Here is a 25,595-nt window from a genome sequence, read left to right on the forward strand (position 1 = left end):
TTTGACAAACCAAGAAAGAATATCCAATGGAAAAAAGACAGTCTCTTTAACAAATGGTGCTGGGAGAACTGGACAGCAACAGGCAGAAGGTTGAAACTAGACCACTTTCTCACACCATTCACAAAAATAAACTCAAAATGGATAAAGGACCTGAATGTGAGACAGGAAATCATCAAAACCCTAGAGGGGAAAACAGGAAAAGACCTCTCTGACCTCAGCCGTAGCAATCTCTTACTCAACACATCCCCAAAGGCAAGGGAATTAAAAGCAAAAATGAATTACTGGGACCTTATGAAGATAAAAAGCTTCTGCACAGCAAAGGAAACAACCAACAAAACTAAAAGGCAACCAACAGAATGGGAAAAGATCTTTGCAAATGACATATTGGACAAAGGGCTAGGATCCAAAATCTATAAAGAGCTCACCAAAGTCCACACATGAAAAACAAATAACCCAGTGAAGAAATGGGCACAAAACATTAATAGACACTTCTCTAAACAAGACATCCGGATGGCCAACAGGCACATGAAAAGATGCTCAACGTCACTCCTCATCAGGGAAATACAAATCGAAACCATACTCAGATATTACCTCACGCCAGTCAGAGTGGCCAAAATGAACAAATAAGGAGACTATAGATGCTGGCGAGGATGTGGAGAAACGGGAACCCTCTTGCACTGTTGGTGGGGATGCAAATTGGTGCAGCCACTCTGGAAAGAAGTGTGGAGGTTCCTCAGAAAATTAAAAATAGACCTACCCTATGACCCAGCAATAGCACTGCTAGGAATTTACCCAAGGGATACAGGAGTACTGATGCATAGGTGCACTTGTATCCCAATGTTTATAGCAGCACTCTCAACAATAGCCAAATTATGGAAAGAGCCTAAATGTCCATCAACTGATGAGTGGATAAAGAAATTGTGGTTTATATACACAATGGAGTACTACGTGACAATGAGAAAGAACAAAATATGGCCCTTTGTAGCAACGTGGATGGAACTGGAGAGTGTGATGCTAAGTGAAATAAGCCATACAGAGAAAGACAGATACCATATGGTTTCACTCTTATGTGGATCCTGAGAAACTTAACAGAAACCCATGGAGGAGGGGAAGGAAAAAAAAAAAAGAGGTTAGAGTGGGAGAGAGCCAAAGTATAAGAGACTGTTAAAAACTGAGAACAAACAGAGGGTTGATGGGGGGTGGGAGGGAGGGGAGGGTGGGTGATGGGTATTGAGGAGGGCACCTTTTGGGATGAGCACTGGGTGTTGTATGGAAACCAATTTGACAATAAATTTCATATATTGAAAAAAAAAGCAAAAATGAACTATTGGGACCTCATGAAGATAAAAAGCTTCTGCACAGTAAAGGAAACAATCAACAAAATTAAAAGGCAACCAACGGAATGGGAAAATATATTTGCAAATGACATATTGGACAAAGGGCTAGTGTCCCCAAACTGCACACTCGAAAAACAAATAATCCAGTGAAGAAATGGGCAGAAAACATGAATAGACACTTCTCTAAAGAAGACATCCAAATGTCCAACAAGCATATGAAAAGATGCTCAATGTCGCTCCTCATCAGGGAAATACAAATCAAAACCACATTCAGATATCACCTCACGCCAGTCAGAGTGGCCAAAATGAACAAATCAGGAGACTATAGATCCTGGAGAGGATGTGGAGAAACAGGAACCCTCTTGCACTGTTGGTGGGAATGCAAAGTGGTGCATCCGCTCTGGAAAACAGTGTGGAGGTTCCTCAGAAAATTAAAAATAGACCTACCCTATGACCCAGCAGTAGTACTGCTAGGAATTTACCCAAGGGATACGGGAGTGCTGATGCATAGGGGCACTTGTACCCCAATGTTTATAGCAGCACTCTCAACAGTAGCCAAATTATGGAAAGAGCCTAAATGTCCATCACCTGATGAGTGGATAAAGAAATTGTGTTTTTTATACGCAATGGAGTACTACGTGGCAATGAGAAAGAATGAAATATGGCCCTTTGTAGCAACGTGGATGGAACTGGAGAGTGTAATGCTAAGTGAAATAAGCCATACAGAGAAAGACAGATAACATATGTGTTCACTCTTATGTGGATCCTGAGAAACTTAACAGGAACCCATGGGGCAGGGAAGAAAAAAAAGAGGTTAGAGTGGGAGAAAGCCAAAGCATAAGAGACTCTTAGAAACTGAGAACAAACTGAGGGCTGATGGGGGGTGGGATGGAGGGGAGGGTGGGTGTGGGTATTGAGGAGGGCACCTTTTGGGATGAGCACTGGGTGTTGTATGGAAACCAATTTGACAATAAATTTCATATATTAGAAAACAAACAATAAAATAAAATAAAATAAAATAAAATAAAATAAAATAAAATAAAATGAAATAAAATAAAATAAAATAAAATATAAAATAAAATCAGGAAAGACCAGATTTTGCCTAAAGTTAAAATTGGTAAAGAAGTAGTGGTCACTTAGAATAGCCAAGATAGGAAGATGTTTGGTCAGTTTTGTAGTTTGGACAGTGTTCATTATTTCTGTTGAGACATGATTATAAATTATTGTTTTGTTGTCAAAATAAGTAAATAAATAAATAAATAAATAAATAAATAAATAATCTGCCTAATACATAATGAACAATACTGTTTTTAGCTTCTACAACCTGAGCCCTCAAATCAGACAAGTTCTGACAAAGACCACAACAACATATTTAGCATCTCTGTAAGTTTGCAGAACATACTATGTAGCTAAGCAAACTGTTTACATAATATGTACCAAGTGGCCTATAGGGTATTCTGTTTTTGATAGGATTAATGGCTGGATGGCTTCTGGGGTGGGATGCAGGTTTTTGCTGAAGATGTACAGAGGTGCTTGGTGGTCATCAGGGGATGAAAATATGCCAGATAAGAAAAACACTATTATGAATATTTTTTAAATCCCAAGAATTGGGGGCCCTTGTGTGGCTCAGTTGGTTAAGCTCAGGTCATGATCTCATGGTTCATGGGTTCAAGCCCCACATCAGGCTCTGTGTCGACAGCTCAGAGCCTAGAATCTGCTTTAGATTCTGTGTCTCCTTCTCTCTCTCACCCTCCCCCACACGTGCTCTTTCTCTGTCTCAAAAATGAATGTGTTTTAAAAAAGTATTTTAAAAAATCCAATAATTGATTTTTCTTTCCCCTGTGACTTAATAGTTCATATCTGCATTATTTCAGCTCTAGTCTGTGTGTTGCTATCACCCATAACTAAATAATGTCATTTCTGAGCAGAATAGTTAATGAATTCAAGTGATGATGGCTCTAAATGTACTGAAAGGGAGTATGGAAATATCATCTTTTCATGACATGACCACTTTTTCCCTAGTTTGTTCATGTAATTTCTGAGTCATTGGGAACTGGCTTCCTTCAATGTCCTATTGTGCCATCCATTTTTCACTTTAATAAAATGAAAGGTCTATGGTTGGTTTCAGCCACACCTGACAAACACAAAACTCAGCTGGACTGACTTGTTTTTGAAAGATCAGCCCAGATGAGGTTAAGGCTCAGCATGAGCAGGATAGATCACCTGATCTAGAGGCCAATATGTACTTTGGTCACAAGCCAACTCATATCTGCCAGGCCCTAAAAGTTTGGAAAACCCAGATAAGCTTCCCAAGTTATGAAGGAGATTTTTTTCATTCATTATAGACTAATAACAAAGGACAACACCTTTCTGTACTTCTTCCAAAGAAGTTACAAGGTGACCTTAGCTATAACAGTGAACAATCAAACATATATGAAGCAAGGGGATTTACTTGCTTGGTCTGAACCTTAGCAATGGACTCTTCTGATATGAAACTTCAGCCACTAGCTCAACCTAATGGGTCCAGGAGCAAATGAAGTGAGACCCAGATACTGCCTGAAAGTTCATGATGCTAAGAGTTTGGTCTTGTAGAAGAAATAAGTCCTTTAGAGAAAATGCAGCCAAATAGGTCAAGGATTGCACAGATCACAGAGAAGACATGTTTCTGGACCACCAACCAATCATGATCCTGTTGGCTAGAGAAGTCTCTCACCCAGAGCACCTCCCAATCTGATAAACATTAGCTTGAATGTCCAAAACATTGGAAATAGGAGTTAATGTCAAGTTGTTCTGGGATCTTTTGGCCTCCAACCCATTAGGCCAGTTCTCATAGACCTCCTGCTCAGAATCACCCCAGAGTGTTTATTTTTTTTTTACTTTATTTTTTTAATGTTACTTTATTTTAGAAAGAGGGTGAGCATGTGAGCAGGGGAGAGGGGCAGAGGCAGAGCAAAACAGAATCTTAAGCAGGCTCCACACTCAGTGCAGAGCCTGACACAGGGCTCAATCCCATGACCTTGGGATCATGACCTGAGCCAAAATCAAGAATCAGACATTCAACCATCATAGCCACCCAGGCACCCCTCATCCTAGAATTTTTTAAAAAACAGCCAGAGTGAACTTGAATATCATATTGAGACCAAGTATCTTAAACTTACTAGAGCCAGAGTTTGAAATACAAGAATTTCCTCTTACTGCACTGGATCATTTGGAAGAAACCAGAGTCTCTGAAACTTTGTCCCTGACTTCCCCTTCTTGTATTAGATTCCAGGCAGGCTGAGGGATTACAGTAGTTTGTCCAGGATGGTTTTCCCAGCCTTGAGAGGCTATTTTCACCTGCTCTGTTGCATCTCTTCTCCCACCCATGCCCTGACCTTCAGCCCTGAGGCCCACAGTGGCCCTAATCGAAAATCTCTCTATGCTATAGTCTAGAAGCAATTTCTAAGAGCTGTGCTCAATCTATCCAAGTTAGACTCTAATATTCTAAAAGAAAAATTATTAGTAAAACAAAAAATGACTCAGAAATGCTGTCACTATGAGTTGAGTCAGAAGCATACCATTCCAAACTGGAGGTTACCCTGACCCTTATCTGTTTCTTGAGTCACCTTGGGCTCCATCTACAAAATTCCTACCCTGGGCACTGTGACCATCTTCTTGGACTTGCTATGGGTACTAAGTTCCAGCCACCCATTTGAGTCTCTTCATTGCCTTCAAACCTTAAGAGATGGTGAAGGCAAGCCTAGGGAAGAGGCAGGGGGCTCAAAGAGCCCCCAATCCCTGAGTTCACCTAGACCTATCTAGGGCTCTGCACCTGGGTTCTTGAATTTCTTCATGTGGTTCTACTGGGACCAGCCCTGGGATCCTTAATTTTTCCTGAATTGTGACCTAAAGGCCAGTCTTGGAGTCTCCTGAGAAGAAGTGGAGGTAGGGCTCCTGTAAGTTTACAAAAGGGGAGGGGGGAGAATGAAGAATCTGTCCTCCATGCCTCCCACATGCATAGTTCTATACTCATCAGCACCACAGCCAGAGGGTGGGTGGGCAAGGCAGAGAGAAGGGAAAGTCATTTTTTATCCATTTGACAGATGTCGTGTTAAAATATTGTAGGGGAAGGAGGGCTGTAGGTGGGGGGAGGAGCAGAGAAGGAGATAGGTTGGAACTAATGGTTCTAATGTCATCTTTAAATGTGGCCATCTGCTCTAAGGTGGTGAGAACAGGAACAACATTTAGTTAGGAGCACTTTGACTTGCTCCTATATCTGGAGAACAGAAAGAAAAAATAAATATATTTCAATCAATTTAAACACTTTTAAGTCTGCTAAGCATGCCTACCCAGGACAAAGCCTTGCAAATGCTTTGAGCCTTTCCAAAGAGAATGTAGGGGAGTCCTTACAACACAAAGAGGAAATCTGCACTTAAAGAGACCATCAGAAAGTAGAAGATGGTTTCTAGTGGCTTATTGATTTCCCTCTGCCTGTTGGCTCACAGTGAGAGAAAAGACATTGGTCAAGGCATTAAGCAGTAGCTCTGGTCCCTATCAGCAGTAGTCCCTATTGAGGGGTTGGCCATGTTTCTCCTAACAAAGTCTAGCACAATCCTGTGCTCTCAGTAGACATGGTAAATAGTGGATGAACAGACGGCGGCAGTGTTCTGTGAGTAGTCACTGGATCAGGCCTTGGGGGACACAAACTGGCTGAGATGGAGTTGACTTACCTTCAGAGGAATGCATCATCTAAACTTAGGCTGTCTGAGAGGGCACAAGATCAGCACATTCAGACCCACCCTCAGGGCCTAGGAGGGATGGCATTGGGTCTTTGTCCCAATGGAAAAGTGGTTGTGCTTGTAACAGAACTTCAAGTAGGTCAGCCAGGCTTACGTAAGACAGCTTCTGCCTGTCTGGGCTAGGTGAAGGAGGTGGGGGTGGAGAAGGGAAGGCCCAGGGCAACTGACTGAGGGACAAAGCATCCAGTGTGATGCTAGAACTTGAACATAATCTTCTTGACTCTGTCTCAGGTTCAAGAGCCTGGCAGTGGATTCTTATGCTCAGAGAAGATCTGGATTGGAGATTCTTAAGAACCAGCACACCTAGTTCAGCCTAACAATTTACAGATAAGAAAACTGAGGTTCCAGTGAAGAGGTTACCTAACATCTAAAGCTAGTCAGCAGCAGAGCCAAAATTAGAAACCAAGCCTACAGTATTTTAGAAAGATGGTTGTTAGTTGTTTTTGGTTAAAAAACATCAATTGGTTAAAAAATTAATATCTACCCCAGTATCTAAATATTAATGTAGTACTAATGCAGTATGTGTTTTATAAACATTTACACAAAAATGGAAATTAATTGATAATGAGATTAGCAATTTAATATATAAAGAACTTCCAGTGTTTTCTCCCTCAGCTTCACTTTGGAGATCACTGTTTTAGATATTTTCTGGTACTCTTTCCTCCCTCTGCTCTACAGATACCATCCCTTCAATACTACAACCAGCACTGCCTCTCCTATCCCTCAGGACCCCAGACAAGTCTGACCCTGGAAATTAAGAACACCTCACTATGAAGGCTAAATGCAGACATTACCAGAATATCTCTCATCACCAAACATCTTTGCTAAAGAATCTCAAATTCAAATTCACACTAAAATGCAAAGTGCAAAAAAAAAACAAAAACAAAAACAAAAACAAAAACAAAACAACAGTGGGATGGGAAGAAGAGACTCCAGGCCTGGCTTAGTTACTGATTTGTGGTGTGAACTTGGGCAGATCTAGCTCCTCTCTGAGCTAGTTGAACTGGGTTATCTCAAATGGAAAGTTGGGGTCACTTTTGAAAGATGCTGCTGCCTTGCTTCTAAAAGCAGGTTTTGACAAGAGACAGAGGGGAGTTAATAGGGACAGAGGGGAGGCAAAGAAAACATGGAAACAAGGAAGTCAGAAGAGGTATGTAGTCTGATAAAAAATGTCAAAAGACAAAACTTGACTATTTTGAATTTTTGCCATGGTCTACATACACCCAAAATAGAATTCCAGTCCAAGGATGGCATTTAGGTTCCACTGCCAGAAGAAAGGGCACTGCCTTCTCCACCCAGTTCAGTCCACTGGGTTCAAGCCATTCAAGGTAGTTCTACGAAAAGAGTAAGTAGCACCACTTCCATGTTCTTAGCACATCACAGTTTCTAAGTTGCTTTCACATTCATGAGCTCACTGAATGAAGCTAAGTTGCTTTCACATTCATGATCTCCCAGAAACTCTGGAAGACAAGCCAAGTAGGAATAAGACCTTACATTTTAAAAATGAGAAAATAGGCTTGGACAAAGGAAGTCACTCAGTTATCCCAGGAGCAGAGGCCAGAAGAGAACTCAGATCTTCTGACTCACAGTCCAATGTTTTTCCTCTAATAATAAAAAAAATGGCTAACATTTACTGAGTGCATACTATATGTCAAAGGCAAATCTAAGTTTTTACATATACTAACTTACTTGATCCCCATTTTAAAAATGAAGAAACCAAGGTTCAAAGAGTTGAAGTGATTGTTGAAGGTCACACAGCTAGAACCAAAACCCAAATAGTTTCACTCTAGAACCAGTGATCTTAACCTCTGCTCTCCATAGCACATCCTCATGCCCCACAGGTTCAAAGAACATCCAAAGTATAGCAAGGCATAGAACAGTGGGTATATAACCATTAAAAAAAGAAAAATGAGGGGCGCCTGGGTGGCTCAGTCGGTTAAGTGTCCAACTTCAGCCCAGGCCATGATCTCACAGTTCGTGAGTTTGAGCCCCGCATCAGGTTCTGTACTGACAGCTTGTAGCCTGGAGCCTGCTTCGGATTCTGTCTCTCTCTCTCTTTCTCTCTGCCCCTCCCTAGCTCATGCTCACACTCTGTCTCTGTCAAAAATAAATAAACTTAAAAAAATGAATATATCCATATATATTTATATATCCATAGAACATTTCTCTGGAAGGACCCACTGGCTGGAAGGGAGCAGCAGGAGGGAGATTTTTCACTGTGCATCCTCTTATATCGTTCAGATTTTGACCATGTGGATGTATTTCCTATTAAAAAATCAAATAATTTTAAAATAAGGTGTCTAGGGTCAAGGGATCTGGGGAAACTGTGTGGCTGCATCTTGGCAGGGCTTCAGCAGCTAACTCTTCCCTATACACTCTTTGGGCTCTCAAACTTGAAGAACAGAAGGTGTCTCTCTCCTTTTTTCCTCCAGTTTCCCCACTCCAGAAACTGTCTAATCCCCCAGACAGGGAAGTACCATAGTCATCCTACAGATTTTAGCAGCACAAATGAAAAACACTTTCATTTAGGCTCCCACAGCCAATCAGAGGCCATAGGAAAGTAACATATTCACAGCAGGACAGCTGAAGAAAGACACAAAAGGCCATCTTCCCTGATGCCTAGCACCCAAAGCATGACTTCCACAGATTATTTCATTGCCTTCCTGTTACCACTCAGTTTCAATGTATCTCTCTTAGGTTCAGAAAGGCAAAAATATACAAGGTAGAAGGCCTCCTAGAAAATCTGGCCCAGCTTAAGAGTCTATGATATATAAGGAAGAACACATTAAGTGAGAAAAAGTCAGCCCAGCTGAAATTTAATGTCCACATCAAGGCCAGGTGAGAATCAGCCAAGATGGTCTCAAGGGACTCTTCCAGCTTTGGTTCTTGAATAACCACTATCTTATCCTTCAAGAGTTGGCAAAATACTCCACAGACTAAGGCCCTCAAACATTATATTCTTAGATACATTTCTACCTAAACCCTTATGCAGGTCAGCCACACAAAGCTTCTGTACCCAGGAAGCTATGATGAGGTGGGGGTTGATCAAGTGCCTTCAGGGACCCTTCTCTGAAGTAGCTTAAATGGGCAGCACAATTCCCTATCACAACAGTTTAGCATCTTCTCCAACGCTGCACTGCTTCCAACATGCAGGATACCAGTAGGACTTAAATTGCTGTAGAAGGGATGAAGGATCAGTGAATGTGCCTCTCATGGGCAAGCAGGATACTTCTGGTGAAGGCCAGGCCCCAGATAGCCCCCCTTCCTTGTTCTGTGTCAGAAACAAATCAAGTTTTTAAATTATGTTAACTTAAGCTGCCATGGGCAGCTTTCTTTAGCACTGGATTTCTGGCTGGTAGCTTGGAACTACATATAGAAAGAACACTAAACAGAGTCTGAAGGCATGGATCCACCACTGCCTAATTATATAGCCTCAGGCTGGTCTCTCCCTCCACTGTGCTTCAGTATCCACATCTGTAAAATGGAGACAATACTGGCCTTAAAGGAAGGATAGGGGAAAGGAGTGAGAACTAAAATGAAAACAAGCTCCTGAATTACCTCTAAACTACCTGTAATAATGACCTGGATGAACTCTTAAGAATCCAAACAGCAGCAAAACATGTTCAACATTTTATGAGACACATTTCACATCCTTTGCCATGATGAATTCTTGTACCCAACAATCCTGAGATTTATAGTTAAGCCCACTTTACAGATCAAAAAACTGAGGCTTGGAAGATCTTTGGCCACAATGTATAATGGCAAGAAGAAATCTGAACTTGAGCCTATATAGTCTAGTTCCTGACCCATCCCCTTCAACAAAGCAGGTGAAATGGTCCTGAGCACAAAATGGAATAAGGCACTCTTCTTGGGGTCAGCATTCCAGGTTGCTTCCTCTGGCAGATGGCAGGTATAGGTCTGACTTTGCTTTTCCTAGATTAGGAAGAAGTCCTTGCTCCTGACGTCCTCCACTTTTCCTTGCTGCCTAGGGTTCTGAGGAGGCAAAACTGTATAATGTTGCAAACCTGTTTTCTGAGAAAGGATTGACCTAGCACTGAAAAAAATCTGTAAGGTTGAGGGTGACCCCAGTATGACTTTGATCAACCTGACACCATGAGGTTTCCTCCCCCTGACCCCCTTTTCTTTCTATGGCTACTGTGGTAGGAGTCAGGCCTGGTTGTTGATGGGCATTGAAAGTAGCTTAGGGATGGAAGTACAGATTCATGGGTGAAGAATTAGTACGTCTGCAAAGCATTTTCTCAACTTTTAGTCTGAGTTCTTGCCAGCATCTGAGGGATATACTGGCTATTTTGCCTACAGACCAAAGAAGACCCAGACAGAGGAGGGAACCCCGACTGAGGTACACCCTAAGTTTCAAAACAGTGACTGGAATTCATGTTTCTTGATCTCAAATGCAAAGTTGAGAAACAAGCGTAGGCCTGTCATAGTCAAGAGTATCCCACTCAGGGTAAGATTGCTGCTGCAGGGCAGACCTGGCACACTCTAGCTACCTGTCTCTCTGCTTAATACCTTCAATCAACACTGAGTCTAGGGTTCTCTCCTTCCAGCTCCAGCCTTTGGTTACTAAAGGCCAGAAAGGCCTCCCTAGGACATCCCGACCTGATTTCCAGGTTGAGAAATTCTAAAAATAGCAGGTCCTCATTAGTGGGGCCAGATGGCTCAAGCTGTTGTGCCTAGGGGCAGGGTTGTGGTCATTAAGAATGTGGCTATTGAAGTGGCCTGAGGTGATCTCTAAAAATGGTTCCTATTCACTTGACCCAGAAAATCCTACAAAATCATGCAAAGCAAGAGGTTCAAATCTTCATGGTTACTTCAAGAACACACATGAAACTGCCCAGGCCATCAAGAGTATGCATATGTGAAATGCCACTAAGTATGTGAACGATGTCACTTTGCAGAAGCAATGTGTGCCATTCCATTGCTACAATGGTGAAGTAAGTAAGTGTGTCCAGGCCAAATAGTGCAATGGGACACAGGGCCAGTGGCCCAAAAAGAGTGCTGAATCTTTACTTCACATGCTGAAAACTGCAGAGAGTAATGCTGAACTTAAGGGTTTAGATGCAGATTCTCTGGTCATTGAACACACCCAGGTGAACAAAGTCCCCAAGATGCAGCATAGAACTTACAGGGCTCACAGTTGGACTAACCCATAAATGAGGTCTCCCTGCCACATCGAGATTATCCTTACTGAAAAAGAGCAGATTGTTCCTAAACCAGAAGAGGAGGTTGCACAGAAGAAAAAGATATCCCAGGAGAAACTGAAGAAACAAAAAGTTATAGCCCAGGAGTAAATTCTGAATAAAATGCAAATAAAAGTTTTTTAAAAAGGAGAAGAAAATGGCTGTTCTCTCTACCCACCACTGACCCAGAAGAGGCTGGGTCTTACACATCCTGCTACTTCTCCTCACATCCTCCCACCTACAATTTAGATATACTTGTTGGGGTCCAAGTTGTTACTTCATTCCCAAGAAAAATGAACTGTAATATTCAGTTACTTTAGGTTGTCTAGGACATTCTTTCACAATCATATCATTCCATAATTGTTTGGAAGTGATCGGTGGATGGAGGAGCAGGTTCAAGATTTCTGCACTGATTAGTGCCAATTTATCTTCTCCATTCTTCTCCATCTGCCTATTAACACAACATCTGAGGGCTCAGTTGCAAATTTTGTTTGCATTGAAGAGACTGCTATAACACATGCCATCTTGAGTATCCATTTTATCCTTGAGCTCACTGCCCTCTGAAGTCTGATTTCAGGGATAAAGGAAGGGAGGGCCAGAGCAAACTGATAAAGGCCCACCAGGTGGGACCAGCACTGGGATGTGCCCACTTGGAAAGCTGGGACAACTAGTTGGTTCTAAGGGTAGCATGTGTTCTGGATCAGAGTGTGCCCCCATAGGGGTGTATGGGGCATGTGAGTGTGCCCAATAGGTGTGTTAAAATGTATCTCATCGGGGGAGGGTGATTCATGCAGGCAAGTTCTTAAAAGTATGTATTTTAGGGATAGGAGTGTATTTTCTGGGGGTAGGAGTATATCTGAACATGCATTTCAGTGTGCCCTATGTGTATTTGGGTGTGCAGTCATACCTTATATGCATGTACGTGTGTCCACACATACAAATTTGCATAAGCATGCATCATATGTGCCTTTGTGTGTATACCCTGCCCGTACAGAGTAAGTCCAAATGTGAGTGTACCTCATGATAAACTGAATGTGTGTGTTCCAAGCGTGTCAATGTGAAAGTGTACTCCACACTTGTATCCCATGTGTATCCCAAGTATACCTCACAAAAAGAAAACCTCCAAACTGAACATGAAAGGCAAAAGAATCTAGGGCTACCCTTCATGCATCCCTGGATGATATAATATTTGAGTGGACATACCATAGGTCAAAATAGATGTATCTGAAACGTCAATCAGTAGTTCAATACCAACCTAGCCAGAATTATCTAGTGGCATCTGCCTGGTTTTATCTGCTATTGACTTTTATAACAAGACCTAGATAGAAACAAAGTGCAGAAGGCATCTTTAGAACAATATCATTGCCAAAGGCCACTTGGTTGGTTGGTTGGTGAATTGATAACAGTTAACTCTACATTCTAAGCTCTTCCTTGCACACCACTGCTTTTAAGAAGCAGCACTGATCTGAGTCAATCAGAGCAATTCTATGAGTCAATTTCCTTAGCCCTAAAATGGGGAATAATCCTGGCCTTGCTCACCTCATAGGGTTGTGGAGAAAAGGCCAATGTGGCCAATGTGGCCAATGTGTATATAGAAAACTATACAATAGTCCTTATCTTCTAGCTCTGCCCTCCAAGCAATGAGAATTTTCCAAACAAAATGATACACAAAGGTGAAGAGTGTTGATTTGTTCTAAGTAGGTCATTTGTTAGGAGCCTGCAGTTTCTAACACAACTCTTAATTGTATCATGGAAACCCAGTAATGCTCATCACAAATCCTAGCCAACGACCTGGGGGCCAAGAATTGATTTTTAATTGCCAGGTGCCTCGATGGTTCTGGCTTGATGGACTTGAGAAGGCACTAAATAAAAACACAATTAATTCTGGCTTTCTGCCAAGCTCCTCTTTTAGCTTTGCAGGAGACAGGGAGAAAGCTAGTCTGCTATTCATAGCAATATGTATGTGGCTGGGTGGGGGAGATGGAACTGAGGGTAAGTAAAAGAAAGCCTCCTATAGAAAAAAAATCCAGCTTTCCACCAAGGACCCAAGACATGGCCCAAGTCACAGAACTTTTATACTTTTAATGGAGAGAAGTAAAAGAGTCCTTCATGCTGTGACTGAGAAATAAGGCACAAAGACAATGGTATTTGTTCAAAGTCACCCAGTGACTGAGTTCATATTTGCAGCCCCTCTTAAGTCATGTGTATGTCTTTCATTAACAAAACCTTTACAAAGGGCCTACTGAGTGTCACTTCCCTCCATTGTAACAGTTGCACTGAGATTTCTGCCTCAGAGAGTTCTCAGGGATTTACACCCCAATTAACAGAAAAGAAAACGAATTCAGAGAGGCTAAGTACCTTGCCCAAGGTCATAGAACTAAAAAATGACAGATTACTAGTTCAGTGACCATTTGCTTCCCATCACACTACACAGGTTTCCTTCACCATCTGTGAAAATCAAAAGCAGCTTGCAAGCCACAGGTCCAGGAACTCACATCCTTGCTAGGCAATGTTCTAGTTCCAGTACTACTACAAACATACTGTGCTTCCTTGACTGAGTCCTTTCTCTTTCTAAGCCTTCTAAACCTAGTTTTCCAGCTTCCACAATGAATTAGATTCAGAATAGCTGTAATACCCCTTTTCTAGAAGATACAGCCATCTGGAATGACTTTAAATTGCACTATAACTTCCAGAGCTTGAGCCCAGATCAGATGTTATATGACAATGACTCTTTGAGTCTCATTTTTCTCATCTGTAAAATGATATTTCCTGTCCTTACTACTTCACAGGACTACAGAAAATATCAAGTGAGATAATTTGTAAAATCCCTGAAAAGTGTAAGACAGTGTTGATTCTTGACAATCAAGAATCAAGCAAGCATTACTAGTCCCAGTTGCCTTTCTCTAAATCCAAGTACAGAAAGTGCCTATGTGCATTTTGTCCAATAAATCTTCCTGAGTCCTCCTGTGCAGTTCAACCTTGATTCTTAAGACAAGCAGTTCATCTGGTTGCAAGGTCTAAGGGAAATTAATAAATCCCTCCACTCCCTTTGGGCCCTAACCACAAAACAGTCTCATAGTTTTGCCTTTGTTCTGAGCCCCCCGCCCACTATACTAGGTCTACCACAGCCTCTCCTAGGGTCACCTGGCTCCCCACTGCCTGCCTCTTTCCCAATGTCAAAGCAGCCACTACTGCCCAGACCTCCTGCCAACCAGCAGGGTTCACAGAGGGAGGAGGAAGGAAGAGAGTGGGCAGAGGAGAGGCTGTGGGAGGTACAGCTAAAAGTAGCTGCTGTCTTTAGGCACCACATTCTGAGGGGGTGGGGGTGGGCACTTAGCACATTCTTCCTGCAGCCAGCTGGGCATGGAGGTGCATGGCTCCCCCTTCTCTAATGAAGGCAGGCAGGCAGAGAGTTCAGAGCTTTCAGAACCATTCCCAGAGCTGGTTATGGGTATGCAGTGCTGGCCTCTTCTGGACCCTGAGGGTGGATGTTTGCACAGCACAGAGCTGCATCCAGGGCTCCCTCCCTCAGGAGAACTAATGTAGTCTGCATTGCAGGAGATTCTATGATTCCCTGTCCCTCACCTCACTGCCTGGCACCCCAAGGACTACTGACAGGCCTGCTCCCCTCCAGGAGGTTACATAATACTACTGCTCTCCCAGTTTCTCTATCAACTTGCTTTTTCCAGCCAAACTTGAGAGTGCATTCAGGTCTCTGATCTAGCCAAAGGAGCACTGAGCCAGCACCCTATAGCAGAGGTAGCAGGTTACGGAACATAAAGTCCTGATTTGAGGACTCAGGATCCCAGGCCCATCATTGAAACCTTGGACAAGTCCCTTTTTCCTTAAGTGCCTTAGTTTTCTCACTTGTAAAATAGGAATTCATGCTATAGATCTCCAAGGTATTCTTATCTCTGTCCCTTTGTGATTCTCTGTGAATCCTGCCCACTTAAGTGAAAGAATTACCTCCCCTACCTAAGTTTGTCCTATCTTCTAAGCAGTCTGTCTGAGCTGGGCAGAGCCATTTCCACTGTCCTAATCCCAATTCCCCTAATAAGTAAGGTCTACTCTGGCAAGATTCTAGACTCTGTTTTCCACCTCTGTCCTGGGCCCATTTCAACCAAACTAGTTCTGCTTTTTCCTGTTCTATATAGAAGCTTCTGGCTCAGATTTCATTTGAAAATATGGTTCTTCTATTGAATTCACTCTTCATTTTAATGACATGGGAACTGAGACCTAGTGGGGAATGGCCTTTATCCCCTGGTGGGAAAGTGGCAGCAAGGTAGGAACAGAGCCATGGTTTGCTTCCAGGGGTCCCAAGACAATTTACAGTATTTTTATTTCCTACTGAAGGTATGCCTTCCATATAGTGTCTCTGCTATGCATGCACAACTTTCCTTCTTCTCTGCTACCAACTCTTGACTTTGATGCTCAAAGACCAAATGGCCAATTCTTGCCAAGGGAAACTAGCACAGAAGAATGATAAGGGCAAGAAAGAACTGACCTCAAACACACCCTTAATGTTTCCTTTTCCTCCAGGTTGCCCCTTCACCCCTTTCTTCTAAGTTTCCTCATGAGTTTTGCTCTATGTCAGTGGAACCCCTTCAGTTCTGAGTCATGACCACATTCTGACCACAGAGCCCACCATGCAGGACACACTGGAAGAACTACAGGATATAGCGTCGAGAGGCCTGGTTTCTAGGTTAGGAACTACCACTTCCTGAACTGTGTGTCCTTGAGTGAGTCACTTAATCTCTCTATGCCTCAGTTTCCTCAACTACTTCCATGTTTTAAAAGGAGCCAATGACAATGAGAAAGAATGAAATATGGCCTTTTATATCAACATGGATGGAACTGAAGAGTGTTATGCTAAGTGAAATAAGTCATACAGAGAAAGACAGATACCATATGTTTTCACTCTTATGTGGATCCTGAGAAACTTAACAGAAAACCATGGGGGAGGGGAAGGGAGAAAAAAGTTAGAGAAGGAGGGAGCCAAACCATAAGAGGCTCTTAAAAACTGAGAATAAACTGAGGGTTGATGGGGGGTGAGAGGGAGGGTAAAGTGGGTGATGGGCATTGAGGAAGGCACCTGTTGGGATGAGCACTGGGTGTTGTATGGAAATCAATCTGACAATAAATTTCATATTAAAAAAATAAAAGGAGCCAATGAAATAACTAGAGAACTTTTTCAAAATTCTTATTAACAGTAGTAGTATTAACTAAATAAATGGCTACTTAAAATACCACAGGAAGGGGCTCTGGGCTGTCAAAGTAGCCACGACCTTTCCTCCTTTACCAGACAGACCTACGAGGCTGATATTTTATCTATAAGAGGCAATTCTCAATTATCCATGCAACATGTCTTTTTAAAGACTGCTAAATCTCAAACTGGAATCTTTCTGCCACTTAGTTCACTGTTGGGCTCTCTTCCCTGCTGGCAGCCACTGTGTGCTCAATGAATACAAGCTTTTAGAAGAAACCTAAACCAAATATAATTAGGAAAGCAGATCCATTACCCCCACCCCAAATCACCCTATGTATTCCAAATCTGCTAAAAGGGATCTTTTGGATTACCTGATGGTTTTGAATAATATCCTTAATCATTTTGATCATTTTTATTAATCACAAAGTAAGCACACATCATTAGACAGAAGAAATCTTTCAAGCTATCTAATCCTCCTATCCTATCTTGCAGATGAGGAATCCAAATTTCAGAGGGGAGAAGTAATTTACCCAAGGTCACACAGCAAAGGAACAGAATCTTCCCTACTATTACAGCAAATGCACAAGGACTCTTTTTTCCTGAAGGGTTCAAACCATCTCACAGCTGATAATTTTAAATCCAAATAGGTCCCCAGACTACTCACTCTCTAGGGTTGAGTCCTTTTTAGAGTGGGCACAAGCCCCTCAAATTCATCAAGGCCCCCACAATCCTAGAATAAAATCTCACCATCTGTGAAGCCTGCCTATTCATGTGTGCAATAAGCTAGATTCAGGCTGAGCTGACATTTCCTTTTAACATAGCAGTCATTCTCATCCCTGGCTGAACATTACTGTTACCTCAAGGAGCTTTTAAAAAATATTGATGCCATGGCCACCAGATCTCCAGAGATTCTTGGAATTGTTGTTAGTCTTGTTAACTTCCAAGGTGATTCCAATGTGTGTCTAGGGCTGAGAACCACTGGTTAATAAAACAATTCAGCCAACCAAGGCAAACATGCACAAAGATGTTCCCAAACTTTCTCAAAACCAAATATATTGTTTTAAAGCTACATCTATGATGCCCTGTTTTTCCAAGAAGGGGAAAAGAAAAGTGATGGTACACAAAATCTACAGTTGTGGCACTGGCCCTCAGCAAATCCTGGACCTAGTTAAGAAATATATAGTTTATGGGTACTGAAAGAAAATAGGGAATTCTGGAGCCTGCAATAGGATTTACCAGGATTAAGATGCCAAGTGACTCATACTCCTTTCTCTGATGAGGTCATTGGCTTGGTAGATGATCGATAGAAACCTAGAATATATCTTGATGTCTACAAAGCATACAAATCTATCATGACACGTTATACTCATTAACATGTTGGTAAGATAAATGAGGGTAGAGCCCAATGGATTCTGCACTGGTTGACCAGATATATACAAAAGTTAATGGGCGGTAATTCCAAGAAGGGGCTCTGGTGAGATTACCCCCATCATATTGAACATTTCTTTGAATCAACAATTTGGGTAATACTTATTCAATTTCCAAATGACACAATGATAAAATAAACTGTTAATCTATTTCATGACATAAAGAAAAAAAAATTTAAACCCTCCCCAAAAGCAAGAATAGACCAACCAAGGGGAATAAAGTTTAACTGATGCAATGTTAGAAGAGACTGCTAATTTGTTGCACAGTATAAAGAAAAATTTTTTAAACCCATAAAAAGCTAGAATGGACTAACCAAACAAAATAAAATTTAATGAATTTGGTTCAAAAAAGCCTCAAAGAACCAATTTCACAACAGAGTAGGAGACTGGACTAGACAGCAAAGCATTTGAGCTTACAATCCCAAAAGGTAGTACAATGGTTCCTAACGCTGGCTACACATTTGAATTACCTTAGGGAGCCTTAAATTTGAAATTTAGAGGGAAAAAAAGCTGTCAAGGACCTATCCAATTAAATTAGAATCTCTCAGAGTGGGGACCTGGCATGGATATTTAGGAACTCCCCAACTGATCTGAATGTTCAGGGAGGGTTGAGAACCAGTAGAATGCTACATTATTAGATATTTCACAGATAGATCAAAGTCCCTTTGTACTTCATCCTCATCAAGTGGCATCTGGACTAGCATAATCAGTTCTGAGCAGCACAGTTTAAAAGAAATATAGAAAAATAAGAGTACTTCGAAAGGAAGGACAATTGTATGAAAACGGCAGTTCCTTAAAAACATTTTGTATTTTAGTCTTCACCAATTCACACTGCCTTTCTCCTTAAAGATCCCAAATATTAAGTTTTCACAAGACTAAAGGAAACCCTTTGGTGTATATTCAAGATAAAAAGTCAGTATTTTACTTAATAAGGAATTCTGTGCAAAATTGCTGTAAAAATTAAAGGTATGAAAAAGTACTAAAAATGTAAGCCAGCAAACTTGAGGAAGCTAGTATGCCTTCAGGAATGACTCACACACCTCCCTCTTTGCCTGACTTCATTCAGCTTCACACTAGCTGGAAATGATCAACTCCAACTCTCCCCACTCTCCATTTGAAAAGCAGACCCACGTCCATCTCACCAATGTCTCTGACCTTTACTTACCTCATCTGTAACACAGGGAAAAACAATCATCTCTACCCACTTCATAACGCTGATGTGATGCACAAAATTAGAAAATATGTAAAATTACTTTGTAAACTCCATAGGCCCATGAACTGACAAGGGGTCACTAGTAACTGTCATTACTGGACTGTATCCCAAGTCTTCTCTATCTTCTAGGCCTTCACCCCTTAATAGTTTTTCTACTTTGTGCTTTGGTGCCAGGGCAAAGCACAGTTAACTAAATACTCTTGAGAATTAGACCCACCTAACGACAGGAGACACTCTAGGCAGATATCAGAAGAGCTAAGCTTTGATCAAGGATTCTTAGAAAATCAGAGCCTCAGTTGGACTTAGAAGAAGTTGCAGAGTTACAAATAAGAGCTAGAGGATATAAGATTCCCCACCTCTATCCCACTTCTTGAGGCAAAGCTAATGTGGGGCTGGATCCAGATGCTTTGTGTGAGATCTTCTGAGAAGGTGGTTATTTTGGAAGAATAGGTTCAAGTCCCAATCATGTGTTCATCCAGAAAAAACACTCCATAGGCCAAAGGGAGCAGAGGCCAAGATAACAGACAAAGCTGGAAGGACATGCTTTAGCACCATCATTGCAACTGTGAGATTGTGCCCTCTAGTCAGAGCCAAGTGCTCTCAATCTGGGCCTCACCACAGGGCAGAAGAGTACCTCACTCACAGGTTCACTGGAATCTCTCAGCTCCCTAAACACTTAATCACCACACAAGTGAATGAGAAAATCAGCCAACGCCCAAGACCTGTTCACCAGCCCCACAATCAAAATGGTCTTTCTATTTGCCCAGCCTTCCATTTAGAAACTATTCAGAGACCAACAACCTAGAAACAAAACTCCCCAAACTCCACATTAAAGCCAGGTTGGGCATTTTCCTAAGCCACAGACAAAATTGGGACATACTACACAAATAGATGCTACAGGTTCTGGCAGGGGCTGTCTCAATGGGGGAAAGGCACTGCTCAGTTTGTTCCTACCACACTATCCCTCCACCTCCTCCCTGAATCAGCCAAAAGTCAGAGTGGAAAAAAATATTTTTCAGGGCCTACAGACTTCCTTGCACTGAAAGCTGGGCTGTGAAATGACTCAGTTAATCTTAAGAAGGCATTTGGAAGAAAGGAGAAAGGAATTTGAACCCAGGAGCTTTCCAATAAACAGTCCCCATGGCTAAAAGTCGGCTAGGCTCTGTATGCCTTCTGTGGACATGTTTTCTAGGCATTTGCAGGCAATGGGGATCTTGTTCTTTTTTTGTCCATTTCCCCAAAAGCATCTCTCTAAGTCTTGCTGGCCTCCAGCTCCCATTTTCTAGAGGCCTTTGTGCCTGGACCTTTAAAGGGTGGGCTCTGGAGCTCAGCAGGAACTGAGTAATGCAGGAGGTTGCTAGGATACTGGTAAAGGGCTGTTCCAGAATCCCCTGGTGGGGAGCTGGAGGGGAAAATTTCTGAGCTAGAATTTTGTGCATCCTAAGAGCAAAATCCTATCCTCTACCCAATGCAGTCAGAGAGGAAGAAAGGGAACTAGAAACTTAGTTGGGAAAAGATGGGATAAATCAGAGAGGAAAAGCCCTCTTCTCTTCCATCTCCCCTTCCACAGTAGGAATGGGGGCAGAGTAGATGAGGCTATATCAGAGGGGAGAGTAAATGGAGAAGGGAGAAGATGAAGAGACAAAAGAGGGAGGGAAAAAAAGTAAAAATGCAGAGGGTTCCGCTCTTCTGGTCTGCATTTTTCATATTCTCCCACTCTTCTCTTTTTGCATATCCTCACAAGTCTGAAGGAGAAATGCCAAACCTTTAGGATTCACACAAGTAAAAAGCCACACTGCCAACTTTGGTTCTCTACTTCCCAAACTCCCTTTTAGCTGCTCTTGGGTGGCCTGCCATCTGGCTAGCAACATCCCCTTACTTGCCTAGAGATAAGTTAATTTGAAAAATGCTTACCCATTTTCTCAACTAAATTACTGATGGAAATACCCCTTTAGCCTGAGGGGTTGTGAAGTAGCAGGAGGAGTGGTAGGGGAAATACCCAACCAGTCTGGCACCAGTCAAATCTTTACAGGCCCTAGCACAAGGAGCCCATTCAGAACTGTGGAACACTCAATGCATGCCCTGCTGTTTTTCCTCATTCCTAGAACAACCAACCCCCAGCAACATTCAAGAGTGTACATCCTCTCCCCTACACACACACACACACACACACACACACACACACACACACAGAATGGTGTGCATACACACCATAAACATACTGTCACACACCCTACACACATACATTCCCAAAGGTTCTCTGCCAAGGGTCTGTCAGGCACTCAGAGGTGAAAGTTGTGGCATTTCATAACACTATTTTGTCACAAACCTGGCTCAAAGACTAGACTTACAGAACTCTTCTCACCTTAAAGAGAGAGGGGGGGAAAAAAGCAAAAAGCATTCCATTGCTGTAATCCAGTTTTCTTCCCACACAGCTAGGTAAAAAATCTGTCAGGTAAAACTTAAGTTTCACCAGATACCAGCAATAAGGTATTTCCTCCCTCCACCCCATCACCCATTGCTTAACATTTCATTTTTCTTTTCACTTGTCTTTCCAGTTGATCGTCCTCTGATTTCGAGTGCATATGGGCACCCAAAATCACAAAACGCAATAACTTGGAGGTTACCTAATCCAACCATCTCCAAAAGCCAATGTTACAGGGAACCCCAAACACATTGAGAAGGAAAAAAAATTCCCAAGGTCAAATAACTGCTCAACAGACAGAACTCAAGTCTGTAGCTGCCCAGCCTGGAGATTTTCCTGTCCAATGTGTCTCAAAACAAAGTGTCCAGCCAAAATATAAGCTTACTTTAGATAATACCACTAGAACTAAGGATGTGTCTGTGGTGGTGGCGGGGGGGGTGGGGGGTGACGCTCACAAGATTTTCTCTTTGCAAAGAAACAAGTTCAGGTCAATCCAGACCCCCCCCCCAAAAAAAAGGGACCGAAAAGTAAATAATAAGAATTAATACCACCAAACTTCCCAGATCATGCTTATACTATGGTACCAACAGAATTAAAAACAAACAAAAACAAAAACAAACAAAAAACCCTTTTACCCAAATCAAGCCAAGAGCACACCCTGAGGCTCAAAACCTCTTCGGATGACATTAAATAACACTTTCTGGGTTCTGAGGTCAGGGCAATTTCGAGAGCCCCCTTCACAGCCCCTTTCCCTTCATAGTCATTTCCAAAAATATTGAACAACAGGATATGGAACCTGACAGCACAATGGCAGCAGTTCCGTACATCACACAGGAGTAGTCGCCCACATGGGTTCAGGGGGAACATGCATGTATACTGTATGTGCCCTGATTCATTGCTACATGGGCCAGAAATGGCACTATTTCAAGTCAGGTAAGCACAGAATGAGGACTACCTGCCAATCAGTGGGTGGAAGTGGAGAGAAAATAAATATGCACATTGGCATCACAGACAATTTTTTCCTGGCTTTTCCAAAGGTGTTCTTAGTGGAAAGAGAAATATAAAATAATAACAATAGCAATAATAACTACAACCACCACCATCTGACAGAAATGCAAATATATGTCAAAATTGAATGTTACTTGTAGTTCATGCCTTCCCCAGCTCTCATCCCATTCCATCCAGACTTTTTTGGAGGGGGAGGGTGCTCAAAACTCTCAATTTAGCATGATACATACTTTCATTTTGTTATGGAAATCTTTCCATTAGCGAGACCTCTGATCTTAAAGAACAAGGAAGCAAACAAAAACCATCACTTTCTCATTAGCACTAGCAAGTTCTATTTAAAATGTAGTTCAAAAACATCATGTAAATGAGAATATCCAAAAGAGGCATATACAAATACCATTATTCCCAGGGTGGGTAAAGAGCTGGCTTTTGTTGTTTTTCAGAGGACACGCAGAAAAAAATCCACAAACTCAAATCCAATGGTACAATCTTCTCTGGGAAAAGGAAGCTAAACAGCTCTTATCAAGGTCTTCTCTTGCCAATTCATAAAGATCAGAGAAGGCTCTTATGTCTCAGTCCATGATTCCAAAGAAATTGACATTAAATGTTTTAATAAATGCTTTAAAGGTGGCTTCTTTCCAGACTGTAAACTGTGATCCCTGAACAGCAAATTGAGAGTCAAATGACACAGTCACCAACTGCCAGCTCACTGCACCCCACCGCATCACTTCTCAAATTCTCACTTCTCATTAGAAACTAAAGAATCATTTTCCTTAAATTCATTCCTTGTATCGATTTTTTTTCCCTCTAAACATCCAGCACAGGGCTGTCTTTCCTTAAGATGTCAAAAATCCATCACGCTCTTCCCACACCCCCCTTTCTCCACAAACAAACCCAAATTCACTCCTGATGGCAGGAGAAAATTTTTGACTAAAATTCCCTGATGGAATTTAAAGGTAGTTTTCAAGAAAATGAGTTGACAAGACACCACAAACAGCAAAGCCACTGCTTAAGGACGCAGATCTTGCTCTGTGAACGTCACATAGATGGAGAATGCACACACACATGCACACTCAAATAGAATGCATTTCTTTATCAACAATTTTACTCAAGCAATAAGCAACTACATTCACAGGCATATTTAAAAGACAAGACATGACAAAAGATTTAGGGAGAGATAATATACCAACGTCATACATATCACAGCGAGGCCATGTTGAAGCTCAAAACGTTTTCCCCCCTGAGTAAGAAAGCTTGCTCTTTCTCTCCCTTCCTTTCCCTGTCACTGTCTGTCTCTGTCTCTCTCTCTTTTTTTTTTTTCTCGGTGGTTCTCGGGATGAAATCAAAGCGAGAGTTCGCCACAGCTCAGGAGGCTGGACTCCATTCAGCGCGTTCCCAGGAAAAACATGAGTATGACATTGACAAGCAGGAGGACTACAATCACGGCAAAAACAACTACAGTTTGCACATCCAGGGTCATGGTGCAATGCAGAACACTGTAGTGTTCCAAGTGGGGGGCCGGCAGATTGGGAGATGTCAGTCTCTGTTCTGTCAGACTGTCCATACAGCCACCATGCTAAAAAGGAGAGGAGGAAGTCGGATGGTTGGGGATGGGCTGGGTCTGGCGCCCGAGTTTGGTATGGGGTGGGGGGGGGATGGGGACTGGGGAGATGGCTTTCCCCCTTCTCAGGATTGGGCTGATCTTTCCTCCCTAGCTGAGAAATCTTAGCTCACGCTGAAGTCGGCAGAGTCCAGCATTCTCTCTCAGGCGCCAAGGAAGAGGCAAAATCCTGGCTTTCAAAGGGAAATGCGGGAGGAACCAGTGTGAGGTTCTCAGGCGCCTGATCGGTCTGTCCGGGCGTGCGTCTCCACCTGCTCGGCTATAAGTCAGTCTCAGTCTCCCCCTACTCCCTCTGTAACGCTCGCTTTCCTAGCTTGCTCGCTTTTCTAGCCAGGTTGCTCGCTCTCTCCGCGGGGTTCCCGGTTGCCAGCCTCTCATTTAAAACCTGCCTTGCTGGTTCTCTCCCTCTCCTCTCCCCACCCCCCCCCCCCGGGCCGTAGGCGGCCTTTTTATTCATCTAGCTACTGTGGGCGCCTGCGTGAGGCACGACCCGTGCTGCTGACAGTCCCGCGGGCCAATAGCAGGTGCTACAGCCTCGCGTTTACTCGCTGGGTTGGGCGGGACTTAAGCTGGCGTGCTAGCGGCGGTAGCCAATCGGCAGGCCCAAGCCCCCGGACTAGCTAGAGCCAAAGGCCGCGGGTTCTGGTGTGGGGGTGGGGAGCTTGTTGAGGGTGCGTTGAGGGGTATGTAGGGAGGGGGAATGGAGGGAGCACACGAAAGTGGGAGGAAGGGAGAGGGCTTGGAAGGGAGAAAGGGAAAGAGGAATAAGGGGAGGATTATGGGAAGCAGGGGGAAAAGAGAAGGAAAGAGGAGGGAGAAAATATAGAGGATAAGATGAAGAAAGAAAGGTGATGGAAAGTAAGGGAGGAAAGGTTGAAGAAGAAAAAGAAATGAAAAAAAAAAAAGCATAGGTGGGGAGGAGGCATGCCTTGGCAGTCACGTTTTTTGGATTCTGGGCCAAGAAGAAAGCAAAGGTGTCTTTGGCCACTGTTTAAGTATTTATAGACAACTCGTTGTTGTTTTTTTTTTAATTTTTTTTTTAATGTTTATTTATTTTTGAGAGAGACAGAGACAGAATGCGAGTGGGTTACGGGCAGAGAGAGAGGGAGACACAGAATCCGAAGCAGGCTCCAGGCTCCGAGCTGTCAGCACAGAGCCCGACAGAGGGCTCGAACTAACGGACTATTATTTCATGACCTGAGCCGAAGTCGGACGCTCAACAGGCTGAGCCACCCAGGCGCCCCTATAGACAACTCTTAATTAGCTGTGCACATTAAAAAAATCAGTGCTGTGGATAGAACCACAAGGACACACTACAAATACACACTGCCATCCCTCCATTTACAGGTCAATTTCCTTTCCTGTTTATGGTTTCTTTA

General features: G+C 42.6%; 1 protein-coding gene and 1 pseudogene across 6 annotated transcripts in view; one reads left to right on the forward strand and one right to left on the reverse strand.

Moving 5' to 3' along the window:
* Positions 1-25,595, reverse strand: part of ARHGEF9 (Cdc42 guanine nucleotide exchange factor 9) — a 200,235-nt gene that overhangs the window by 149,297 nt on the left and 25,343 nt on the right. The window contains exon 1 of one of the 6 annotated variants that reach the window (XM_011291774.4): positions 23,793-24,645. The exons of 4 other annotated variants lie outside the window; for them this stretch is intronic. Coding sequence is in view for 1 of the 2 variants with exons in the window: in XM_011291775.4 (XP_011290077.1) it covers positions 23,782-23,790 (9 nt within the window). In the remaining variant the exon portion in view is untranslated. Of the gene's footprint in view, positions 1-23,781; positions 24,646-25,595 lie in introns of those variants that run through there. One more of the 6 variants, XM_011291775.4, reaches the window with a different exon arrangement.
* LOC109496525 lies at positions 10,972-11,427 on the forward strand (annotated as a pseudogene).

This window comes from Felis catus, chromosome X (assembly GCF_018350175.1).
Source record: "Felis catus isolate Fca126 chromosome X, F.catus_Fca126_mat1.0, whole genome shotgun sequence".
NCBI classification, from domain to species: domain Eukaryota; kingdom Metazoa; phylum Chordata; class Mammalia; order Carnivora; family Felidae; genus Felis; species Felis catus.